Below are 15,355 nucleotides of genomic sequence, written 5' to 3'. Positions count from 1 at the left end.
TTGTGTAGACTTTGTTCATTATGCCTTTGTAAACCATTCTTTCAAAATTAAGATTGTTTTTTCTCCAGGAGCAGAGGCTCCATTATTTAGGACAATTTGTTGTATGTATGTTTAATGTTTTTCTTTTACTACATGGTCGTGACAGTATGACTTTTATTTTTCTTCTTGCTACTGGTAGTTCAATTACTCATGTAGTCTGAAATTATGGTATGTATGAAAATAGATATTCATTTGGGGACGAGGAGGAAATTTCTCTTAATTTTTCATAGGCCGTGTTAATAAATTACTTATGATTTATTTATGAGACCCTTGGCTTATTAATCAAACTCTTGTTTGCTACTCCTTGATAGCAGATCCGGACCTTCATTTAGAATGGGTTGGGGAATGGCTGAACTTGTTGAACTCAGATGAATCAATTTTCAACAGACTGAAGGGAGAAGCTTTGAGCAGGGAGGTTGGACTATATCATCTCCAGAGGTTCCAACCAACCTTGTCCATTTTATGACTCTCTGAAGACTTTGTTGCATTGCCTGCTTAGATGAAGAAGCCGAAGGATGAGCAAAATGGGATCAGTATTGCCAGATTTGTACGTTACTGCAGAAATGCTTCTGGTGATTGTTCCTCTAGACAGAGGCATAGGTGGCTGCAGCCATTTTGGGGAGGCAATGTGGAATAGTGTGGCCTTGAACGCTTCAAACATCCTGCAGACAGCAAGGCAGAGGCACTGGGCTGGGTATAAAAATACCTACGCTGACTGTCCTAATCATGCTGGAGGTTGGCTGTGATACCCTACTTTCTCACACTGATCTCAGTGGAGCTAGAGGAGGTGGCAAGTGGAAGGGAGTGTCTGTTCTCACTAGCTGTGTTTGTTCTTTTTAACTTACAGTGTAACTGACGGGTTGGAAAAGAAATTCAAATTGATGCAAAGATGAATTGTGCTTAAGCCTTCCCCGGGAGATATTTCTTAACTGTTCTTTAACACTTCCTGGTGGCAGAAATTCTGTAAGTTTCTTACACATTATATACTGGGGTAAGATATCTGTAAAGCTGGAAAGATTTCCTTTCCAGATATAAACATTGGCTCTATATTCTATTTGCTAGGTTTTACTATATGAACTGGCCATGGGATATAGATCCCTTTTGTAAGAGTCTTCTGCATATATCAAATATATGAACTTGATCATCTCTTTTATTCTAAACAAATACATATTTTCAAATTTTTAATGTCACGTTCCTTCTCTTTTTTATAACTTCACGCTGCTGCTTTTATCTGAACTCTCTTTGTTTGCCTACATTAGAAGTAAGTAAATGAAACTGGGCACAGTGTGCTGGCTGATACCTCACTTCTACAAAAATAAAAAAAAATAAGAAATGTACCTCCATGTGCTGTCAATGCACTAGAGGGGGCAGCAGCATCCCATTGTTGATGCAGCTTGTGATCCTCAGTAAGTTCATAATCCTTTTTCACAGATTTAGAGCAGTTACTAGGATCCTCTTGACAGAACATTTCAGGATTTAAGTTATATCAGTACTATAGAAGAAGGCATGGTGGCATGGTTCCTTTGGTGGCAGTGTTTTTTTTGTTTGTTTTACTCCTCAAAATCTGGAACCACATTTCATTTTGTAGTAAAGGCAGGGGAGAGGGAAACTATCTACATTTGAAATGCTCAGTATCAGAATTCTGAGAGACTGATCTTTTTTTTTTTTTTTTTCCATCCTTTTTTCACTCCTCTCCACGCCCTTCTCTCTGCCCCCAAATCCGTGACACTGAAAAAGAGGAGATTAAAGACCAGCATAAAGAGCTCTGCAGAGACTGACTGCAGAGGTCACTCTTCCATAGAGAAAAAAAGTTCTAAGACTCGTTTTTTTCCTTGGGAAAAACAAAAAACAAACAGGAGTTTCAGGAAAGAATGCCATAATACAAATCTCTCCATTGGAAATTCTCTGAAAAGAACAAAAACTGGTTTAGGAAGATCAAAGAATTCTTGGTTGTTATCGTGGGAGCAAGGATGCATATTTAGTCATGGGGTCAGAGCTTATGAAGGAGAACCAAGCATTCTTGTTTTTCTAGGACCATTTTGAATGTATTTATTGTATTTTGTTTCAGATCACATTTTCCAAATAAACTTACAGAAAGAAATGAATACTTATATAAGTTAATCTACCATGTCTGTAAGGAAACTCATTAAAAAATAAGCTGAGCCACCACTAGAGTTTCCAGAGCAACTAGTATTTTCTACATCTTACACAGATTTCATCTGCTATGAGTAAATGATCTTCTATGGCAGGAATCTCAGAAAAACAAAAGTGATAACATATCTGTGTGTTATTTGGATGAGAGAGGGAAAAAACAAGGGAGAGTAGAAATTGTGAGTGTAAATATCTTTTCTGGATTATGCTTCAAATGTCATGTAACTCTGAAGTCAAGGAAGTGATTTGTTAGCCCCAGTAAAAGTCTTATGCAATTAATTGTACTTGTGTGTGTCATTGTATTACATTTCCAAGAAAATTTTCCAGTGAGGACAGATACTCAGGAATCAGTGGCTGCAAGATACATAATTTGTTATCCATTCAGATTTGCATCAACCAAATGGCTGAGACATGTCACTGTAAGTGGAGCTCTGGGTCCTCTTTAGAAGCATGTGAAGAAAAAGCTCACTTTAGAACCCAGTCTGTATAAACAAGACTCAAATATAGAGTGGTCAACTTGATCTGCATAAAAATGAAGTGTAGTCTTATTTGGAGTTTTCACCCAATAAGGCAGTACCTCTCCTAGTGTTTAGCTTGATGTCTTCTCTGTGGTCACAAGCATAGAATTGTCCCAATGAAGGCATAAGATTGTCTAAGATTGCCTCACGTCTCATTTTTTAAATGAAAAAGGTCTCTGTGTTTGAATCCAGGCCTGTTACTGAAAAGCCAAGTAGCCTTATTTTTGTTTTGCTGTTATGAACTGTTTGAATTTCCTATCCTTTAAAGCTTGTTATCTAGCTATAATCACTGTAGAGACTAGTGTTTAGAAGGATAAGGAAACAAAAGCATTGTTATTCTTATGAGTGTAAAATTGTACTAAGAATCAGCGTAGTATTTGTTGCAAAAATAAACTCAGTTACAGGAAATTCTGTCTCCCCTCCCTCGCCAAAGAGTTTGCCCATGTGCAAAACAGATTTAAAATAAGTAAATTAATTAATTACAATATAAAGCAAACAAACAAACTGACATGTTTCTGGCATACTTTTAGTTTCAGATGAGTTCAGAAATTGCAGATTGAAGGCAGCTTCTTTTCCAGAAAACCTTAAACTATGCTGGTTTATAACTCATAATTTATCGTAAGTAGAAGCTGCCAAGGTCTGTTTTTTCATACGCCCTGAAAGGTGCATTTTAGGTTTTTGAAGGTTAATAAAAGGTGTTTTTCTCTTCAGTCTTCTTGTTCATTCATTAACAGCTATACGAACACAGTTATCCTGAAAGGCCATATGGAACGTATTTGAAACAATGGTGAACAGACTTTTGCTCATGCTACTGTTCTATATTTTTAAGTTGCAAAGTGAATCTCACTAGCCTGTCTCCCTGAGAGCAGTATCTATTTTAAAAATCAGATCCTTGTCTTAGTCCTTGGCTCTCTGTGGTGATAAAGTGCTGTTGGACATTCCATCAGGGTAGAGTTAAACACTTTCTCTACAAAATGGAAGAGAGATACCATCTTTCTTTACCTAAGAATCCTTAATAGATAAAATATACAGATCCATCTTGTTCAGCACAGTAGGCTAATTCTGAGGCAGACTTGAATTGTAACTTTTGGGCTAAGCAATACTTTTCTCCATTTCTTCTGTTTTCCACAATTCTTTTTATTCTTCTTATTTGTCATCAAAGTCATTTGATGTTGAAGAACAGCATTCTCATTAATTCTTCTCTTTCAACTTGAGTTCATTGTCTGATCTTAACTTCCTATTCCGATATCACAATAGCTTCTGTTACTATTTCTGAAAACATGGTGTTCTTGTATTGAATCAGTAATGCACAGCTTCGTGCCTTACGAGGAGCTGTCTCACTTAGTGCGCTTGTCTTTGACAATAGATTGCTGTGGGCAGTAAAGTCACCATGACCTTGCTGTGTACTTTGCCAGTGCCCGTGTAGCTGAGCGCTGCTGCTGCCTGGTGGGTTGGCTTCTGCTGGCACAATAGTTGTTGGGAATATTTGCTCTCAGCTGCAGTAGATGCTGTTGCAGTCCCTTGTATCAATTCCAGAGGCAGTACATGGATTAAATGAAGGACCTAAACCATGCAAGATAGAAAAAGCTGCATGTGTTTCATAAATTACTTGTAATTGGGTTATAAAGATTTTTATCTCTTTCAAAGGCAGGTTGAAATAAGCTCGTTTCTTTAGAAATTGGCTGAACATTACAAATTCAGAACATGTATGATGGTCCCAGTAATGCAGTGATTCAAATGATAACTCAAACTCGTGATGTATAGAAATTATTTGTGTTACCAGCTACTGTGTATACAAGTGTGAGAAAAAGAATAATACCTTTGTTACAGTGCAGGGAAATATCCCCAGAAATTTGAGTAAAGGGAATGCTTAAGAGGTTCCATGAGGTTATTATCCAAATGTTGTCCTTGAAAGTTTGTATTTCTTCACAGAAACCGACAGCAAAGAAATTTCATATGGGTTTCTATTATGACAGCTGCTATGCTTGTGGTTTCATTTTGTGAAGCTTTGCCATTTTGAACAATACCTTATTTTTTCAGTTCCCAAAGTTTTACTCAATAGTAGATTTTTAAGGAGTTGTTCAGCTTTTTGTATGAACTGTGCTATTCCCAGAGGAGAAGAGTGGGCTGGTGTATCAATGCTGTATGTATTATTCCTGCTGATTCATTACATCTAAAACCGTTCAGATGTTGGAGTAACACATTTCTTTGCTAATGGGTATATGTTCCGGATCTTAGCTTGAAAGAGAATCACGTGGAAACATCGATATATATAATTTTGGGGGTTGCTTAGTAGCGTCCTGTAATCCTTTCCCATTTTCTACTTTTAAAAAGCAAGCCACATACTTTTAAAAATTCATTACCAAAGTCAGACAGCCCCCCCTCCTCCGCCCCAGTTATTCAATTCCTGTTATTTTTGCTAATGTAATTTTGTTTTAGCAATCAGATTCAAGAGTTGCTAAATCATCTATTGAAATTGAAATAAATTCTTTTCTATTCATCCTGGGGGTTAGTAGCATGACATTTAATTGTTTTCACAGCAGAGTAATAAACTGTAGAAACTAAGACTAAGGCCATGGTACTTTATTGTATGTACCACTGCAACTTTTATAGCTACACATTTGAATGTCTGTGCTGGTTTTGTGGTATGCTTTGGCACATACTCCTAAGGCAAAAATAGGTATGCGTAGAACAAAACTGAAAGACATCTCCTAGATGTGTGATGCAGTTACATGTATAGTCACCAAAGAGTGCCTTTACTCTAGTTAGGTGGTTTACCTTTGCTTTTGTTAGTAGGAGGTTCTCCAGAATCTATACCCTGAAGACTTATGCCCTGTTTTCAAACTCTGCCTACCTTTTCTGTAAGAGTCATGTTTTGTCCAAAGTTTTTTTGTTTGTTTTTTTATGACACTTCCTCTGACTTTTAAAGAGCAAACTTAATTGTCTTTGTATTGCAATCCTTATGTAAGCCAAGCAGGTTTAGTTGCTGATACAAATAAGCTTTCAGTTCCCTGAAATTCCAAGCATCCTTTTCCTGTTTTTGTGCCAACTTGAATCATATTTCTTGCAAATGGATTACCAGATTTGCATGCAGCAGTTCTGATGAGGTCTTACCAGTACCTGATGCTGTGACTTGCAAAATGTTCAAGCAGTTTAATAGCTGGACTTCTTCTCTTGTTCTGATTAGTTGTTTTCTGTAAAACAGTAAATCTTGCATCATTTCTGTAATAGTTGGTGTTTGTGTTCTTGTTCATTACCAGACTGAATCTGTTATTTGTTTTCTTCTAAGTTTGAGAAAGAGTAGAGGTACTGAAGATAATTGCTTTGCTGCTTATTTCAAATGTAGGATGTGCTATACTACTCCCTGAAAATCCCTGACTAAATGAAAAGCTGCAAAATGAGCTCACGCAGTATCTGACAGAAAGAGTCTGTATAAGACAGAGAAATTATAAATGCAGTAGTCTTACATGGACAACACAATTGTGTACACACAGACATACACATAAACAATCCACTGACAATAATAATTAGTATCAATTTATTATTTTTTCAAGTTTTTGTTTCTCTGCTCATTAAGAAAATTATTTATTCACTCAACAGTAGGAAAGAACTCCAGATCTGTTTTGTTCTTTTGGCTGGGATTCAAGTTTTCAGATTTTTTGGTTGTTGTCCTGATCCGTCTTAAAGAAATGTTAGGCTTTGCCATTCAAGTCCTGATCCAGTAAGATCTCGTTGTTGTCTTATATGTAAACATGTGAGAGCTCCAGTCTAACAAAGTATATATGTGTGCTTAACATTACACCTGTGATACTTCTGTCTTCAATGGGATTAGTAACATATTTATAATTGATCGAATTTTATACTCTTTGTTGGCGTGAAGCAGCTAGGATTAGAAGATAGAATTGATGTTCACTATTAACTAGCAAAGTTAGTCCATTGATCACCTCACTGGAATAACAGTTTATGCTTTCTTTTTCTCTCTTTTTTTTTTTTTCCAGTGATGTATGTTGGTACATACAGTGGTAGTATTACTTCTATACTTGAGAACAAGAGAGACTTGGACGTTCAAAGCATCTAATTCAGAGCAGTTTAGGGTCGGCCAAATTGTTAGTCTAAACAAATGACAATATTAAACAGATACTTAAAAAAATAATTTACTAGTGGTTCAATTAGAAGTGAAGCTGTAGTTAATATACAGTTGTAGTGCTGCAATGGAAATGGTATCTGGTGAGTTGCAGCACATTCTTGCATCTTCAAAATGATCTTTTAAAAGTACGCTGAAAGTACAGTAAGCCTTGGTGTATTTCCAAAGATCTGTGTTTGAGCTACATCTCTATAGATAAATTTTCAGTTTGGTGTGAGACTGCATTGCCAGACCAGCCCCGCAGATACTCAGTTTCTTGCCACTGAAACTTCTGAGTGAACAAAGAACAAGGATGACTTTTTTTTTTTTCTTTTGCTCTGCCAAAAGAAATCAGTATGTGAAGTCCGCTTTAAATATATTGGAAATGCAGTCTAATTAAAGAAGTCAAGCTATTTACTAAAATATGATTGAAGCTGTTTCCTTGCAGAACAGACAAAAGAAGTTATTTTTGGTCTTAGGAAAACAAGCAGTGCATGAGGCTGGCAGTTTTACAGAAGTGAAGTTTGCGAACAGTAGTATTATAAGTATTCCTCTTACAGCGTAAGCATTATGCCATGTTAGTGCATATGTTTTTCATGGATATTGCATTGCAAAGGGAATGTTCAAGCACAAAAGTAAGACCGGTGTTTTAGATTTGCCATACTGAAAATAGTATCACAAGATCTGTGCTTTAGTGTTGGGGAAATTGACGACAAATGTAGCCCAGTTTCTGATTTTTTTTTTTTAAGTTTTAAAAATATATACCATGTTGTCTAAATGATTATTCTTGTTGTTCTTTAGTTTTTGGAATTCTTTTTTCTTAGCATTTTGTGTATTTAAATAAAGATATTAAAAGGTGGGTTGTTGAGTAACATAAATGTACCTTAACTTTGTGAAGCTTTTATGTTCAGAAATTCAGCTTTTCTTTAATAACAGTGTAAATCTAGATAATTTTTTTCCTAATTTCTAGCACTTAACTTGTCTCTCACTCTGCTCTTCAGCATGCTGTAGGTCCCTTGACTCTCTTGAGATACTTTGTTGTGTTTAAGTCTGAACTGAGGTTAGAAGGCAAAACTATAATTTAACTTTATTGTGTAATATGAAGCTGAAGCAGACTGGATAGTGCATAAAGTACTATTGTTAATTGTTGCTGAAAAATATACCTCTTTGATTCTGAAGAGAAAGATACAAGTGGTTGCAAAACCCGAGAAATTCACCTGTATAGAAGGAATGGTAAGGATGACTGGTATCAAGTATCGTTTAACTTTTCTCTGGATGCTGACTGCCTTTCCAAGGATGTATGAGAAGGACTACGAGTGAAATGATTGACAAAATAAAAATGGAGGAGAACCAGGAACTCCTACGAGAAAGTGTCCCCTGTGCAAGCGTGGAAATGCTTGTTTTTCTGTTCAGCCTGAATTCCTGTGGAATCCCCTTTGTGATTCTCCTGAGCAGAGAGAGTTGGGGTACAGGGTTGATGGCAACATGCTTCAGCTTCAATCCTGCTGCCTAGGAGACTGTCCAAGTTCATGGGAGTTTCTGTTTTACAAGAGGAACAATATTTCATAAATGTGATGCTGTTCCTACCTCAGTAAGCCTGAATGGTCCCTTGTGTAAGAAATTATAATTCCTTAGTCTTCCTTGCCACTCAGAAACTCCCAAACCTCCTCTGAATAAACTGACACAATAGGATTTCATCTTGAAATTGTGCCTTTCTCTGAGCCACATGGTGCTGTGTGCATTGTTATAATGGATTAAAAAAAAAACAACAACAAAAAAAAAACCTGCAAATCAGATTCTTTTGCATGGAAGTTTTTTAAAGAAGTTGAATTTTAGATCATTATTGTCAAGCAGGAGTGAAATGACTTAGTCTCCTGAGGATCACAGGACACTGAGTGATATGGGAATGTAGACAGGAGAGCAGGGATGGCTATAAATAAACAAAAGGAATACATTCAGTTAGATTATAAGAAAATAGTGTCATGCAAGCAAAAGAAGTACTCTTGGAGCAGGAAATTTCCCCCAAATTTGATGAAAGAACAAGGGAGCGAGAAAAATAATAATGTCCTTAATGAATTATGTAAAATCTTGCATTTTCATCAGTGTGGCTGTTATGATTTATCAAAGGGCAGTAACATGTGTGAGAGATATGATTCAGTAGATGCCTCGACGTATAATTATTTGTTCTAGAATTGTGCCCCTTGTGTTGACCAGTTGGAATACTGCTTCTCATAATGCCATTTTATAATGGTAATTATAAAACTTTTCTGGAAACTGTACAAGTTATAGTTTGCAATAAAGTGGCATATTTCATATTTTACAGGAATTATTATTTCTTATAAATCTCATTTGAAAGTTCAAGGATGCTACATCCTGCTGAGCCATTGGGTGTTTCTATTTTCAGTACTTTGTGTGCTACTCGAGTCATATTGATTTCCAAATACTATAAATCTGTACAAAACAGGAAGAGTGTAATAGCCTTATACAGTAGTTGAGCTGTTTCTTTTTCTAATTAGAGTATTTATTAAAATTGAACAAGAATAGCATAATATAATAAGAAGCCGCATTTTCTGTGTTTGCAACCCAAGCTACTGTTTGAACTTATTCCAGTTGTTTCTTGTCATTGTTAAATTGTAAGCTTTATCTACTGTGAAAGCAAAGTAATGGAGAAACTTTCTTTTAATATCCCCTCAGAAGCTAGGAACATACAATATGAGTAGGGCAGAAGAGAATAAATCTTAACAACAGCAAATAGTTGAATAAGGAATTGTTGTCCTTGTGTCTGTGTTATCTGTGTGATCTAGTTAACTGTATTTCACTACAATAACCGATATTCTGGGACACCAACTTGCTATAATTAAGCTACTTTTTGTTTTGGCTACCCACATGTTCTTAAATACAGGACTTTGATAAACTCGTGGTTGTGAAATACTGCTGGCAGTTCATACTTACCTGTTGTGTGAGCAAGGATGCCTGCAATGTTTTGACTTACAGAGTAAATTAAGAAATGAAGCAACAGTGTTTTCTTCTGATATGCATGGATACTAGAGTACTTCCCTTTTTCTTAGGCAGAAACCCAGCGGTACCTGCTTTGTTCCCCTCTGGAGGTTTTAAGTTCTGAGACTTGATGGTTCCAAGTAGCTGTTCATTTCCTACGAGTGATCAACAGTCTGCCAGATTTCCTGCTCAGACGTTAACTATTCTGGTGGAAATGGTCCAATAGGGTTTATTTTTGTGCTGTTACGAGATTTTATTCACTTCTCCTCGAGCACGTCTGTGCCGTTACCCGAAGGACAGCAACAAATGTCAGCACTGCTGTGCCGCAGGAGGCTGGAGCCGGCACCGTCCCTGTGCACTGTGCTCCTGTAAGGCAGGGAAAGCTCTCCTCCTGCCGACTGAGAGATTCCCACCCTGGGAGAGAGAAATGGGTGCAGACTCAGTGCTCTGTGTTTTGGCTAACAGCATTTTGCAAATGTCCACCTGGCCTCTAGTATTCGTACGTGTACTGGATTGCATGGGATTGGGTACTCCTTTGGGACACACAGAGGTGCACCTGAAGGCATTGGCTGTCAGCTGTTTATATCCCACAGGCTTATCCTTTACTATTAATTAATGGAATTCTTTTAGTTTAAAGAAGGAAGAAATCAGCAGGTTATACTTATTAATATAAAGGGTTTATTAATCAGGGTGGTGCCGGATGGTTTGGACCTTATCCAAGCTGTGAAAAGCTAACTGGGCTATTTCTGTAGTTCCTCATGAACTTTAACTGTAGTAGTTGCTTATGTACAGGCAAATCTCAGTGTACATTCAAACACAGGTCAGTGTTAACTCCGAAGATGCATAATAAACTTGAAACAACAGAATGTTAAATCAGAATTTGCCTAGGCACATGTCCTACCACTATCTGTCTTCGTCTCATACAGCTGGTTCCTGCTCTTTAATAATCTTTAAAATACAGTCTTGTTCCAAATTGGTCCTTCATTGTTCTTGCATCCTCTGCTCTGCAGTTTGGTGTAGCTGATGCTAAGGTCTGCCTCTGGGAGGATACGTCAAGAGTGTGGACTGCGCAGTGCTGAACAACAAAAAAATGGGAGAATGATGTAAGGGCAACAAGTAATTAGTGCATTCTGTATTCAGAAGCCTCTCCTCAAAGAATCCAAGTATGGGGATAGAAGGATTAGGCCTGTGAATTAAGGGCCTACCAGGAAATTTGTTACGTTGAAGACCAAGGATATAAATGAATAAAAGATAGGCTAACTTGGGGTTAAAATTATTCACTGGTGAATACCTGGTGTACCTTTGGAAGGTGTATAGAGTAGCTAATACAAAAAGGCTCTAGAAACCAGAAAGTGCATGATTTAATGTGTTCAGTTTCCACTGAAGGATTTTCATTCTGCTTTTCTGCAGTGATGCTTCGCTGCATTTTCACTGCCTCTGCAGATGCCCTGGCAGCTCTGGGCACAGAACACCTAGGCTCCGTGGGGCAAAGTGGTGACACATCCTCCTCTCCCTGGCAAAGTCTGGACTTTAAGTAGGTATGACAAGTTAGGGCTTTTCCCAGCACAAGGTTTACTCATCACAAATTACACCAGACTTGCCTGGGGTTTCATTCTGAGATGCTCCTTTCACTTTCCCCTTGCTATACTTTCTGAATTCATTGTCATATATGCCAGTAGGCTATTAGTAATTCCATGACACGAAGGCATTTTTGTTCATCTCTAGGGAACCTTTGTAGCTGAATCATTCCCACACAATCAATTCAGTTCAGCCCTGAAAGGAGGCATTCTTGATTCCTTGGGATAAATATATACTCTTTTCAAATCACAAGATGCAGCTCTTCCAGACTCCTCTCACTAATAACTCCACTAGTTACCACACTGAGAGTTAACGGAGTGAATGCAGCTAGGGTGTTTGCAAATATGTGCTGGAATGTAAATGTGTGAATGCAGCATAGACAATAATGCATTGTTCTAGTTCATTCACATCTCTATTCATATATCTTGTAGCAATTTTCAGGCCCCTGAGAACCATCTTCTAGTCCAGCCTCCTGGCTATCACTCCTGTATGGTTTTGTCAGGCTGTGGCTTTCTTCAGGAGTTCATCTCCAAGCTCCAAAGAAATGAAAGGATGGACAACCTCTGCTAATTGCAGAGGTTTTCCTATCTGTGAACCCTTGTTGCTGACCCATTGCCAGGGACTGTTGGCAGATCCCTGACTTCATAACCGAGGCCACATTACAGGGATGACAAGTACATTATTTTTCATTGCCTGACTGTCGGAGGCATGATCTGAAAGCATCTGAGACACTACTGACACGCTTGAACTCCATTAACTAAGCTTTGGGACATTCAAAAAGTACCAGACTTAAAAGTGTATTTTTATACTTTTTTTTCTCTCTTCACTTCTCGTAGGAAAACCTGAAAGAAGGCACTAGGAATCTCTGAATAAAGCTTTTAGTTTCAAGTGTAAAACTGCTGAAGTTCTCGTGTTTCATTTGTGTGTGCATGGCTCAGCAAGTCCTTACAGGCTGTAATTCAGATGGAGGAGAGTCTAGGAAGAAGGAGTTAGCACATGAGGTGCTGTAAGGGGAAATCTTAAGGGCGGCCAATTCAGGAAGAATGCTTTCGTTGAACTTGAGTTTTCAGTACTCAGTTAATGCCAAACCATAACAAGGGTTTGAATATTAACTCCTGTACTGCGTTTTCCCAGAGTGTTATATATGCCCTTCCTCTGTTTGTTTTCTGTATGTGATTGAGTTGTGTTTTGGTGAGCCAGAGTCTCTGAAGACTTAATATTTTGAGTTACTTTATCCATGGTATTTTGCTGGCTTATTATGAGTACAATGCTTGCCAATGCTCTCTATTAACTTTCATAGTTATCCTCACAAGCGGTAATTGATCTTTTGGTGAATTTAAATATCCTTTCTTCAAAGGCATGCTGAGAGATTTTTTTCTTCTGTGTCTGAGTGATAATCTTCTTTATTATATTTACTACTTTTAACAAAGCTCTGGTTTCTCAGCTAATTAAATTGTTTTTTTTTTTCTTTCTTTTTTTTTTTTAATTTTATAGAAGTATTTTCATCTTCAGCTTTTTTTCACTTCTTGAGATATTTTGAAAATTAAAATGATAATATGAAAAAGCCACAAGACATATGTTATCCAGTCTTGGTTTAGACATTTGTAATAGATTCTTGAGCCTCAAGTGAGAACACATCAAGAAAAGTTTAATTCACTTAACCAGAATGACGAAGGAAGTTTGTACAGCATTATACTTCATTTTGACACAATTCTATTCACATTTTAATTGAATTAACTCATGATCTATGTATCCATGAGTTAAGATTGTATTAATTTCCATTTCTTTATTCCATTCGATGCGTTTCAAATACAACATTTTAAGAGCAGCTGTTGAGGGGTTGTACATCATGCTCCTATTCTGTTATCCCCCGAATGTTGGCATATAGATTGCATTAATAGAACACATTCCAGTTGAAATACTGTCTGAATAGATTATTTTTAGTACTATATATATGTTACAGAACTTAAAATTTAAACATTCTTTTAAATCAGTGTAATGATCTATACTGTCAAGCCAGGTTAAGTCAGCAGAAATTGTCTGAAACTTACTTAGAGATCCCCAAAGAAAAACATGCCATATTTCCTTCTCGAGCAGGCAGATATTTTTGTGTCTTTATTATAAAAAAAAAATAAAATATGTAGGAAACACTGTTTTTCCTATGCAAACATGAGTTCTTCTGTCTTGCTAACTGCAATATTATAAAGGTCTGTTCTACATGGATTCACTACTCTGAAGGCTTTGTTCAACAAAACAAACCACGGCATTTTAATTAAGGGCCTTTAGGTCTTCTTCCGTATTCTGTCCTCAAAGTTGTAAAGTAAAAGGATTTTGCTATTTTATTTTTAATTAGGAAGAATAATTTCTTCTTAATCTTAGAGCACAGTTCTCTAGTGAGATACTGTGCTATGCTGTTTTGTTTTGTTGACAAATGGAGTATTCTGGATATTTGTTAGTTAGAGTTACTAGTTTTATCAAGCTTTGAACATGTTGGTGTGCTCTTACTCATCCTTGGCATTCAGTGTTTGAGGAGAGTCATGGCAACTAAGGTCATCGTGAGCTTCACCAATCAGAGACATGTTTTTCTAGGGATTTTCCATTTCAGGAAGGGCATCAAGGTTTTGGGATAATAACAGGAAGAAATGGATAGCAAGTGGAATGCCTGAATTTTGAGGGATGAATTTTATTTTATTTTATTTTATTTATTTTTTTTTCTATTTTTTTTTCCGATCAGTTCCTACTGGAAACTGGCTAAACAATAAAAAAGGTGAACGGATTCATTTGCTGGAAGCTGTATAACAGAAAATTATGGGGATGGTGGGAGCTTGGTAAGTTGGAGCCGTGTCAGCTTTTGCTGGAATTTGGGAAATAAGATATTTCTGATGAGCAGCATTGCTGACAGACAGCAAAGAGTTGCAGCATATTAGAGACAGGGAGCCAGCATATGGACTTTTATGTAAATGGCCAAAGGCATATTGGTGAGGGCTAGACTTCATCAAGAAGAAATAGAAAAGAAGGGACCTTATATTTCAAGGTTTGAGATAAGTTGTTCTTTATCACTGCATTCAAGGTAACTATGCTTGCTAAGGACAAAAATCCCTATGGTATGAATGTAAAAGTGCCTTGTAATTGAGAGGCAGAAGGTTCTTTGTGATGGCTGTGGACAGTTCATAGTAATAAATACATTTCTCCTAATCATAAGATAGAGATACGGTATAAAAGTTTTTCAGACCTCTCTTACAGAGTGAGTTCTTTTGGAATTAGTAGGAATTTATTTATTTATTCTTCTGCAACAGTTCTTCTCTCCAATGAGGCTAGGACCTTCAAATGTCAAACCAAAAGAAATGAGTCTGAATTCAGTATCTGAATTTCTTCTAAAAGGAACCCAAAGATTCCTTTTCAGTTTCTGAAGAGTATGGAAAGGTGGAACGTGGTGAAGAGACTACTGCTGCTGGTGTTTTCATTGTTTATTTGTTTCATTTTCATTTATTTTTTTTATTATTATTTTTAAATTACGGGTGGTTAGTGTGTGAATATTGTATTATGATACAGGTTCTGCCTAGGCTGCTGAATTGGGAGCAGGAGGCTATATGGCTTATGAGATAAAGAAGTTTACCCGAGTCTCAGGAATTGAGCATGCTGCATAAAGCGTATAGAAATCTGGCAGTTCAGAGTATGCTGTGTCAGTGTTACTGCATGTGATGCTTTACTACTTGCATTTTTCCTATTTTATTTTTTTTACCTTAGAGAAATAAGACACTCTTTGTCCATTTTTATGGTCTTTATTCAGGAATATTTTTAATAAAACGAATACCCTACAATCAGCTGTCATCTAGGCAGCATAAAGTAATGTTCTTATTCATTTTATGGATTTAGAAGAAAAGGAATGGAAAGTGAGGGAGACTGAGCTTTAACACAGCAAAAATATTCAGCAGTTTATAGCCAGTGT

General features: G+C 36.9%; 1 protein-coding gene across 3 annotated transcripts in view; it reads left to right on the top strand.

The window, feature by feature from the left end:
* COMMD10 (COMM domain containing 10) overlaps positions 1 to 15,355 on the top strand; it is a 105,213-nt gene that overhangs the window by 57,593 nt on the left and 32,265 nt on the right. The window contains exon 6 of one of the 3 annotated variants that reach the window (XM_080574930.1): positions 887 to 910. The exons of the other annotated variants lie outside the window; for them this stretch is intronic. Coding sequence (XP_080431056.1) covers positions 887 to 895 — 9 coding nt within the window. The 3' untranslated portion in view covers positions 896 to 910. Of the gene's footprint in view, positions 1 to 886; positions 911 to 15,355 lie in introns of those variants that run through there. 3 annotated transcript variants of the gene reach the window in all.

The sequence above is a fragment of the Anser brachyrhynchus genome (genome assembly GCF_964034855.1).
Source record: "Anser brachyrhynchus genome assembly, chromosome: Z".
NCBI lineage: Eukaryota > Metazoa > Chordata > Aves > Anseriformes > Anatidae > Anser > Anser brachyrhynchus.
Note: the sequence above shows the minus strand (reverse complement) of the source record. Positions and strands in the feature narration are given on the sequence as shown.